General features: G+C 38.3%; 1 protein-coding gene across 1 annotated transcript; it reads right to left on the reverse strand.

Annotated features, from left to right (window-relative positions):
- Positions 1-2,448: 2,448 nt before the first annotated feature.
- Positions 2,449-6,052, reverse strand: LOC149008557 (UDP-glycosyltransferase 71K1-like). The gene is made up of 3 exons (XM_089166900.1): positions 5,351-6,052; positions 4,082-4,377; positions 2,449-3,529 (listed from the first exon to the last, which is right to left on the reverse strand). Exons 1-3 carry the CDS (start codon positions 5,949-5,951, stop codon positions 2,975-2,977), a joined length of 1,452 nt encoding a protein of 483 aa, XP_089023026.1. The 5' UTR covers positions 5,952-6,052; the 3' UTR covers positions 2,449-2,974.
- Positions 6,053-11,507: the final 5,455 nt, after the last annotated feature.

Below are 11,507 nucleotides of genomic sequence, written 5' to 3' on the forward strand. Positions count from 1 at the left end.
AAATGAGAGAGACCAAGCAGAACTCTTCTCACTCGACCGACAATCAATGGCGTCTTCTTTCCCCTCAAAAATTTTCCCGGCATATCGGCCTGTATTCGTTGTGTCGGTGGTGTCACCATGCACTGACACGGCAACATAGGTTGACATGTCGGACCTTGAAGAGGAGATAGAAAACAATGGAATTTTTTGGTCAATTGAAAATATATGTATTGATCCACTTTTTTTTTTTTTTTTTTTTTTTTTGGTGAGTTATATGTTGGATCCTCTTAGTGGAAACCTTACATCTAGGTATAGGGGTCTCTAGCACCTTGATTAATCCAAGTTTGGATCCTCACCCCGTCATGGGAGCACAGAATGCTCCCCGACAGCTTCCCAACCACACAAACATGTGGGGCCCACATGTGAAAAACACTTTTTGGAAAAAATAAAAAAAAAACTTCAAATTTTCACTTGTGGGCCCCACATGTTTGTGTGGTCGGGAAGCCGTTGGGGAGCACTCTCCCCTGTCCTGTCGGGGTGAGGATCCGGACTTGATTAATCCTTAGCTCAAATCACGTTTGAAATTAGAGACCTTACATCGGATTTTTATTTGTTTCACCACAACAATCCAACGGTGTGGGATCCATAGGCAGGTTAAATTATAAATATAATTTTTTTTATTTACATTCTAAGGGTTCTAAAACTTTGCAAATTTACAAAACGGATCCCTCACTCTAACCAACTCGAGCGGTGTTCATGGCTTTGTCTAGATCTCTTTTACATCCTCTCCAAACCCAACTCTGCTTTCCAATTCCATGATATCATGGATGGCTAAGGAAAACACCATACTAGATCAAACCGCATAAACACCTTATTAAAACATCGATTTCATCAAACGGCATCGCTCATCCACGATCGACGGCTTCACCATTGCTTACAGAATGTTCCTTTCAAAGAGAAAAACGATGAAGATGGATCTGAGAATCAAAGCGAGGATTGATCGTTCTCACCTTGGTTTGGCTGAGTAGTTGTCGGCCAAGAACCCACATCAAGATTGTTGAAATTAAACAAAACCTTAACCTTGTTCACCAGATCTGAGGTTTGGAATATTACTTCAATAGACCCTAATTCTATCACGCCTTTGCAGAGGGAATAAAAACACTCCGTTTCAAATAGTGATTTTTTCTCATGATGTGATCAGTTTTAGGGTAAAAAAAATATCCAAAGAAGTAAAAAAATCAATATTTTGTCTAGATTTGTAAATGCAAAGTTAATTTTGTGTGAAACATTAAATGACTAATTTTGTAAAAGAAAAACTAAAAGAAGTTAATCACGTAATTTTTTCAAAATTTTTCGATCGTTCAATATTTCACTGTGTTTTTCGTTTAAACCGTCCATAAACCCGACTTAGACCAAACCGTGTTACCTATCAACCTCGACGGAAATTTATCAGGTCCATTTTCTGGACCATCATTTCCTTGTCATTTTCTTAATCAAACGGCGATGGAACTGAGTGTACGTTTTGCGACGCTGTAACCTGTAAGGCTGTAACCCAACTCCGAAGACGCCTTGCGAGTGTGTCCCTGAGAGAGAAATGTCACTGAAGGAAGAGGAAGAAAAGGGCGTCCTTCTCTACTACAAATTCGTGCTTGTGCCAGACACTCAGGATCTCGTTAACTTCTATGATTCGAACTGCCGATCACTCGGTCTCCTTGGTCGAGTTCGGATTGCTTCAGATGGTGTTAATGTCACTGTGAGTTCATTCATATCCTCACGCACCGTTACCTTTTATTATTTTAGTTTTCTAGCTTATTCTCAAGTCTCTGTCTAGTTCTTTTGAAAGAGATTGCTGTTGGATGAATTCTCGTGAAAATTGAACCTATGAAGGATGTAAATCCTGCCTGGTTAAGTGAGCGTAACTGTTAATTCTGAATCATATAACGTAATGGGCAACAGTCCTGTACTACTATAAAATTCAAAATGTTATCAACAACTAAAGGAAAGCGTCAAAATGAATTGTTTTCTTTTGTTCAATAAATAAAGTGTTGTTGACAGGGGGATTGTGCTGATGAAGTGATTAAAACAAATGTCCAAGTGGGCTAGTTGATAAACTGTTGTCCAGTGCGTTGGGTGCCAATGGTGTTCAATCTTGAATATTGGTGCTAGATTGGAAAAGCCTAGTATATGATTGGCTAAAGCATTGATTTTAACGTGTTCTATCTGTTCTGGGCAGTTGAGGTTTCAATCAAGCACTAAGTGCTTGATTGTTTGGTAATAGAGATAGATAAGTTGGGGCTAGCTTGTGGCGGAGAAGGTTGGATGGGTTGTTCTCTATGGAATTTCATTGTCGACAATCTACATTTGCTTAACCCTTCTATGAAAAGCGTAAATGCGATATTCAGTTGATGGTTTCTTTGCTCCTGACTGTGCGGCCATACTGGCTTTTGTTTATCTTGAGGGCAAGGGCATTTTAAGGTCATTGGAATTTACATGCTAAAGTTTTGGAGAACCAAGATTCTACACGGAATAGAGGACTTGTTCAGTTGGATGCAAGGAATCTGTATGAGACAAGAATTGGAAGTTTGAGACCCCAAATGCGCAAACGTTGGATTCAGAGATGAGACAATATAGCGATCTTCCTGACCGGATAGATAATCATTCTGAGTGGTTGCAAAGAAACTGCGTGGTTATGTAACCACTTTGCTACGTCACATCATCACATTACAACTCACCATTTTCTAGGAAAAAGCTGTTTTAATTGTCATTCTTTGCCGTGTGCTTCTTGACACAGGGGATTGCTAAAGAGTGTTTCTTGTCCTGGTGCAAGGTTCTAATGTGATTTCAGAATAATAAATGGAGTTCTTTTTTACTTTTTTTTGTGGGTAATTGCATTAACAACCACAACCTCTAGAGAAAGAAAGAAAATATTTAAGCCAAAGACATCAAAGCTAGTCTATGAAACAATTACATCCATGAATCTATTATCCCCTTTTTCTCAGTTCCCATCTATTATATCCTTAATCAAACATTCCAAGGAAGTAAAGGAAGATCCACCATCCATTAGAACCCTCCTACTCTTCTCCTGCAAATCCTTGACTCTCCTCCTTGCTTCACAATTCGAATCCATCAAACGCCTCACAGCTCCTTCCACTTCCTCTGCCATTACTAAAGCATCACCTCCTCCCCTATAATCCAACTTCAACTCCACCATTAACCCTTCAAGCTCCTTAACCATCTCAAACGCATTTAAATGTTGCTCTGCGTGCAATGGCCAAGTTGCGGCCGGCACACCAAACCAGAAGCTCTCCAATGTGGAATTCCATCCACAATGTGACACAAATCCTCCAATTGCTTGATGTTCTAGAACAGCTACTTGCGGGATCCACCCACATATTAATCCTCGCTCAGCCGTCCGATGCAAGAATCCCTCTGGTAATACTTCCTCTAGATTGGTGTAATCGGTAGGACTAGCAAACCCTTGAGAAGGTTTACGCAAAGACCATAGGAATCGGTGTCCACTCTGCTCAAGACCAAGTGCGATTTCCATCACCTAAAAGGAGGCGGAGGTAGGATTTAACATGAGGGGGACCAAATACCAATGTTTTCACACAGAAAACAATGAATTTTTAATCCATAATTTTTATGGTTAAATTTTTTTTTTCAATCGAGGCTAAACATTTCCATTTCACATATGAAAATAAGGTCATTAAAAATTTTCAAAATTTCAGAGAGGTAATAGAAAGTTTTTCAAAAAATTAGGAGGCCAACTGTTGAGAACAATTGGGAAATTTTAAAAACTTGAAAAGAAAAAAATTTCAGAAAATTGGGGGCCTTTCCCCAATATTTCAGCAGTGGAAATCACAAGTGAAAAAATATTTAAAAAAACAAAAATTGCGGTCATGTTCTAATGTTTTAGACATGAAAAGAGAGTCATAGATTCAGTAAACTTTCAAAATTTCGGGAAGAAATGGAAAAGATTAGAAGGAGCAAACTGCTGATGTTTAACCCATGAAGAAAAGACTATTGGAAAATTTTCAAAAAATTTAAAAGAGAAAGAAGAAATTTCAAAAAAATTGGGGAATGTGGCTCCACCCATAATCACCTGTGGCACGGCGAAGCTCCCAGCGCTGCCGAAGCACAGCAACACCACGGACGACGGTGGTTGATCATCAAGCCATCTCTTGATCCTCTCGAAGCTGGTCTGGTTCAACTGCGAGTGCATCTGACCCTTAAGATCAAGTAATGGTCCGACCGGATACACAGGTGGGATTCGGTCGTTGGATGAGAAGCAACTGACCACGTTTGGTTCAAGTTCGGCGAACGTATTTACGATAATACCCTTCGTTTCAAAGAAACGTCGACTGTGATAGAGGTAGTAGGTATAACCATGGAAAGAAGCTCGGATGAAATCCCAATGCCCACCCCGCAAACGAAACCAGGGGCGAAACCGACATTTACCAGATATCGCCGAGAAATCGGCGATATCTCGCGATATATCGCGAAATATCGCGATATTTCGGAAAAAAATATTTTTTTAATTTTTTGTGTGTGTGAATTTTATACTATTTCTTGCACTTTTTAGGCGATTTCTCTCGCGATTCTATCACAATCTTACCAATTTTATCACAATGATTCAAAAGTTAATGTGCTAAATGTAATTAGGAGGAGAATCTACATAGAATAACTTATAAATAGAAAAACTTTTATAGCAAAATCTTCAAGATTAATGAGCAATTTTACCAACATATTCTAGTGATCTAATCCTCAAAAGTCAACATGCCAAATGTGGTTAGGGAAGAGATATACATGAAATAATTTATGGAAACAATTAAATATGAAGAGATTTTGTAATAGAATCGCGTAATCATTCCAACAGTCCAATGATTTAGGCCAGAAGGTAACACGTAAAGTGACTAGGCAGGAGGTTTAAATGGAAATATTTATTAAGAAATAATTAAATTATCAAAGCAACAGCCAAAGTGATTAGGGAAGAGCATACAGAAATAATTTATGGAAACAATTTAAATTATTCATGAATCTTATAAAAGAATCTTCGAGTGATTTGATAATCGCTTCAATAGTCCTAATGATGTAGGCCTCAAAGGAACATATTAAATGTGACTAGGTAAGAGAATTTAAATGGAATAATTTTTAGGAAATAATTCAAATTTACCATATATTTGTATAAGATTAGGATAGGCATCAAATTTATCAAAATTATTGAGTAAAAAACACAAAATAATAAAAGGCGAAATTTTCTATATGGGGGGGCGAAATATCGCCGAGATATCGGCGATATTTCGCCAGTTCGCCCGGTTCGCTGGGTAGCGAACCGGGCGATATTTGCGGAACTTCGTTCCTTGGGTATAACCATCTTGCCCTTTGCTCCATATCGCCAAAGGCAAGGCACGCGGCGGAACGGGGTGTATGAAACCCGGGATGACGAACTCAGTCTCCGCGTCCTTGAAATCGGTGGCGATTTGAGTATCGAGATCTGGGAGATGAAGCATGAGAGAGAGAAGCGCTGCACCAGAAGTAAAGTAGAGGTAGGAAGGAACGCCGAATTCATTGGCTATGTCGATCATGGAGGTGCAGAAAAAATCGATGACTAACCCGGCGAGTCTCGGTGGAGTTTGAGATTCGGAAGTGAAGAAGAGTTGGGTGATGGCGTCTTTGACGAATTGCTTGTGGTTTTCAATGAATATGGATACAATACCTTCTACGGTCTGAGCCACTTCAGGTGAGGGAAATTCCAGTTGAGGCAAGTCGATGAAACGGATGGCGGTGATGGAAGAATCGCCGAAAGATTCAATTACAGCTTCTACGCTGGGGTTATGAGGTATCCTGATGAGAAGAACAGTGACGGAAAGGCGATTATCTCGAGCAATCAGAAGCTTTGCAAGCTCAATCGCTGAAACTATGTGACCCACGCCCGGGGCTGGAATGAACACCAGCGATGCTTTCTTCGTCATTCTTCTTCTCCTTCTTCTTGCTTGCTTCTACTCCACTCGTTCAGAAGCTCAAGATGGGAGATTAGTAATGATGGGTGTGAAATGGTGTACGGATGTTGATAATTAAAGTGTTGGAAAGGGACCTTCCAACCTTGGTAGGATTAGGAAAAGGAAAAAAAGAAAAACAAGAAACGACGGAAACATGGTTGTTGAATAATCTTTTCTCGTATTTCCTCCCGGCAATCGTTTCCACGGTCCCACCAAGTCAGTGAAAAAACAGTCAACCAATTAAACCAAATTATTGAAAGGCAAATTCTTCAAGGCAAATTTGAGCCAAATTCTTCAAGGCAAATTTGTTTCCTGGAAATGGAGATGAGATGGGAAAAAATGGGTAAAAAAATTTATTTTTATAAAATGCGTAGAATTTGTTGGGTTTATGAGGTAAGAAAGCTGATAGTAAGTCTTCTTAAATTAAAAAAAGTTTGTGTGAGGTAGCATGTCTATATTTTTTTCAAAATCTAACAAAAGATTTTGCGTAAAAATGTGTAAAACAACGAAATGAGATTCACATTTAACGTATGATGCTCACATTATAAAATCTCTCCTTTATTCCTCACTCCATTACATATGATGCTCACATTTTCATTTTTTTTTTCTACCTATTTTTTTCACCCATCTTTGCAAACAATTGCAGCCCGAATGATCATGTGAAGAACATATCTACTCAAAGTGAATAAACCAATCTATCCAATTTGAACGGAACTTGATTAAGTGAGAGCTGATATCCTCCTTTAGTCTTCTCTATGTCAATTTCCAGGGTTAGAGCAATGTATGTTACAGCTTAGTGATTTAATGGCAAAGTTAACTCCTGAGTGAATAAGAGATTCATAAGGTTTGTTACCATCAGCAATACACCACGTCTCTTTTCCTCACTCCGTTTTTGTTGCTTTGAGATTTCATGATTTCTTTATACTCTTCGAGCCTAGATAGCTAGATTTTATGGATTTGATGAACGATGGGGTTTTGCTTACCTTTTTATCTCATCCCACTTTGAAGATGATGTGGAAGGTATTACACTTTTTTTATTATTTTATGAGGTGGAAAGTGTTACACAATCACCATTGAAAAGCTCTATAATTGTGTAGCTAGGGAATGAGCTACCAGCAGTACTATCCAAAGAAAGAGGAGCAATGTTTAGTGTGTCGACGATATATTGCTCAACGACACAAGACCCCCTAGCGACACGATATAAACAATAAATCACCCTAGCGACACGATATAAACAATAAATCGGCGATGTATCGCTAATTGTCGATTTTTCAGGGTTAAAATATCAATTCTCACAGCTGAGTCACCGCTTCCTCCGATGCTACAACAATAAACACAAAATTAGTCAAATCAAACAATTTCAACAGATTCTTCAACATGTTCCTAAAGTTCTTTCTCTGATATTACTCTTTTCAAGCTCCAAGAACAGACAAAAAAATAGTTCTTATAAAAATAATCTAATCGATTTGGAGCAAAGAAATGGCTTTCAAGTTTCAACTATTATCCTAGCGGTCACCGAATTCAGGTCTACGATTTGTGGATTCACAATCTCTATTTTCAGATCTACTAAGCCTCAAATAGATTTGAATGTACAATCGGAAACTCCACAAAATAATTGAAGAAGAAGAAGAAGCTAGCAATGAAATAAAACGCAAGGAAAAAAAAAGAAAAATCGAAATGAGAAAGAGAGAGAGCAAGCAGAACTCTTCTCACTAGATCGACAATCACCGGCGTCGTTCTTTCCCCTCAAAAATTTGCCGGCATATTGGCCTGTATCGCTATATCGGTGGTGTCCCAGGCACTGACATGGGGACATAGGTTGACATGTTGGACCTTGAAGAGGAGATAGAAAACAATGGAATTTTGTGGTCAATTGAAAATTTATGTATGGATCCACTTAGTCAAGGGTGAGTTACATGTTGGATCCTCTTAGTGGAAACCTTACATCTAGGTATAGGGGTCTCTAGCACCTTGATTAATCCTTAGCTCAAATCACATTTGAATTAGAGACCTTACATCTCGGTATAGGGGTCCAATGCCCATTGATTGGGTGAGTGTGAGTATTATTAGATAAATTCAGCAGCTTGTTACAAATTTCTCCTTTATTGAATTCAGGTTTAGTAACAGGTCTTCAAACTTTATTGCAGATACTATTGCTCGTGGAGCAAATCTGTTTATTTTTTTATAGGTTTTGGTGGTTTGTCCCACCTCGTTTTATGTGTGAAAATAATGACTTTTATTCTCGGTTTATTTTCAGGGATATGTTAATATAAGATTAGTAGTGGTTGGGCCCAAAAAAAATCACATTTGAAGAGTTAATGAATTAGAATGCCCCCTTTATAGTTACTAAATGCAATTTTTCAAAAATACCCCCTGTACCCTTCATGTAGGCGGTGAAATGACTTCCTTTTCATCAACTTCTTCATTTGCCTTGTCAGAAATCACTCACCACTGACCCTTTTGCCAAATGGCAAACACTTCTATTTTCAGAACATTAACAAACACCTTTAGAGGCTAGAAGAAAAATTAAGCCAAAGACATCAAGCTAGTATGTAAAAATATTCCTGCCATGGATCTATTATTCCCTATTATTGTTCCCGTATAGGATGTCCTTAATCAAACATCCCAAATAAGTAAAGAAAGATCCTCCATCCATTAGAACCCTCTACTCTTTTCATGCAAATACTTGACCCTCCTCCTTGTTTCACAATTCGAATCCATCAAACTCTTCGAAGCTCCTTCAACCTTCTTCATTGTTACCAAAGCATCACCTCCTCCCCTATAATCCAACTTCAACTCTACTATTAACCCTTCCAAATCCTTTACCATCTCAAACACAGTCAAATTCTGCTCTGCATACAAATGCCAAGTTGCAATTGACACACCAAACCAAATGCTCTCCAATGTGGAGTTCCATCCACAGTGTGACACAAATCCTTCGATCGCTTGGTTTTCTAGAACAGCTACTTGTGGGAGCCACCCACATACTGATCCTCGCTTAATTGTTCGATCTAAGAATCTCTTTGGTAATACTTCTTCTGAATTGGTGTAATTGGTATGACTAGCAAACCCTTGAGACCATTTATGTAAAGACCACATGAATTAGTGCCCACTCCGCTCGAGATCAAGTGTGATCTTTGTCATTTGCAGGGGTGAACCATGATTTAACATTAGGAACAACCAAGTATCACTACTTTATTCATAATACAATGAATTTTCTACCCATTTTCTTTATTGTTAAAAATATTCTCAAAGAAGGCTGAGTAATAATATTCTACACATAAAAAAAAGGTCAAAGAAAATTTTAAAATTTTGGAAAGGGATTGGAAAATTCTAAAAAATTAGGGACCAAATGCTGTTATTTCATACATAAAAAGAGGGTTAGATGGGAAATTTATTAGAAAAGGCAAAAAGAAAATTTTCTAAAAATTAGAGAGACCAAGTTATGATATTTCATATATGAAAAGCGGACTATTAAAAAAAAAATTCAAAATTAATGGAAAGAAAAAGTCAAGGCCTAGCTCGGCCCATGGTCACCTGTAGCATGCCGAAGCTCCCAGAGCTACCAAAGCACAACACCACCACGGAGGATGGTGGTTGATGGTCAAGCCATCTCTTGAGGCTCTCGAATCTAGGTTTAAATCCTTGGTGGTACTCTTCTGAGCGGCCATCCAGCGGCTTTTTTTGAATGAGCGCTACGTAGATAAAAAAAAAATTGGAAAATTACGTGATTAGCTACTTTTAGGTTTTCCTTTACAAAAATAGCTATTCCATGTTTCACTTTACAAAACTAGTTAAAATGAGTTTGCAATTACAAAATTCGCCAAAATAGTGTTTTTTTCCACCTTTATAGACATTTTTACCCATAAATTAAATCATATTGGCATAGGGGTGAAAATGTCCAAAAGGTATGAAAAAATGATTTTTTCCTTTTAGACAAAATAGTGATTTTCTCGCTTGATGTGATCAATTTTAGGGTAAAAAATATCCAAAGAAATAAAAAATTAATATTTTGTCTAGTTTTGTGAATGCAAACTTAGTTTTGACTAATTTCAATATTTCACTGTTTTTCCTTAAAACCGTTCATAAACCCAACTTAGACCAAACCGGGATTTTTATCTGCTCTTGTTCTGACAGTGTCTAGTTCCCTCCTGTTAACCGTTAGATGGTGGACATGTGTTTTAATCTAATTTTATGGTCAAGATCATTCCATCTCTGAATCGCTCAACCCTAACTCGTTTATGCCTTCTTCGTCTTCAGCTCTGGCGATAGCAACTCACCACCGACACCATAGGCACCACCACTTGCACGGCTGCAATAGCAATTAACTCCATTAACACAAACAGTAAAACATACAAATAATCTCCAAATAATATCTCTCCAGGAGCAGAGGATTCATGTTTGATTTATAAATCTTCTTCCTCTGCCTTTCTTGGGTTTTTTCTGTTATTGGCGATCTTTTGTGTTTCTCTTCTTCTTAGAATCTTGTAAAGGGGTATGGTGGTATGGTAGGAGGAAGGAAAGAAGTTTAAGATATGAGAAATAAGGAGATTCAACAGATCGGGAAATTCTGTGTTAAAAAATACAACAAAAATCTGCAGCGTTACCAAGCACAGCAAAATACCATTTGGAATTCAACGAAGCTGTTTCAGAATTCAAGTATGTTCTCAGAATTTGTGCTTTTTATTAAGATGGAAACCCAGAGATTTATGATGCGTCATTGTGGTGGAACCAAATAGAGAAATTGTATCAATTGAAGATGCAGGAAAGCAGAGAAATTTTCTTTTTAAATTGTTGTCTGGGTTTTCTTCTTTGTTATAACAAAACGAAAATTCAGGTTGAAATTCGAAGAAGTTAACAGAGGAGGAGAAGTAAGAAAGAACCCAAATCTGAAAAACAGAAAAACCAAAAACACAAGCAAGTCAAGAGGAAACTGAAAACCCCATTTTTGAGAACCAAAATCTCGCGTGTTCTGGAGTAAAAATCGACTACTTAATGGGGGGGGGGGGGGGGGGGGAAAGTACACAGAACCCAGCCCAAGTTTCAACAAACACGGAGATGGAGGGAAGAAAAATAGTGAGAGAGAAAAAGGATCTGAGTGTTCCAGATCTCACTCCCTATAATTCGCTTGTCTGCTCCTCTTGGAGTTTTTCTCAAGTTTGGATGCCAGGTTAGTCTTTGTTTTTCAAAATTTCAGATCTACAGTGCAAGAATAATTAGCACAACATTCCCTCCCAAGCATTACTATGTGGTTGTTTCTGCTTCACCCAAGCATCAAAAGAGAACTCCTGTAAGAGTTGGTATGCACAAATCAACCTGAAAAACATGCCCTTTCAAACCATGCAAATCCAAGCGAATATTTTTCCATCTCTTTTCTCGCCCAAATCCTCGCTCCACTCTCTCCGACCGACTCTCTAAGTGCTCAAATCAATAGGTGTTGCCGGAGGTGAAGAGGGAGACTATAATCGGTGTTGCCGGGGTTGAAGAGGGAGACACCAGACACCTGAAACAGGAGAGAGAAAAACAATG

Source organism: Hakea prostrata, chromosome 8 (genome assembly GCF_041222555.1).
Source record: "Hakea prostrata isolate BN-2017 chromosome 8, UWA_Hpros_2, whole genome shotgun sequence".
Lineage (NCBI taxonomy): Eukaryota > Viridiplantae > Streptophyta > Magnoliopsida > Proteales > Proteaceae > Hakea > Hakea prostrata.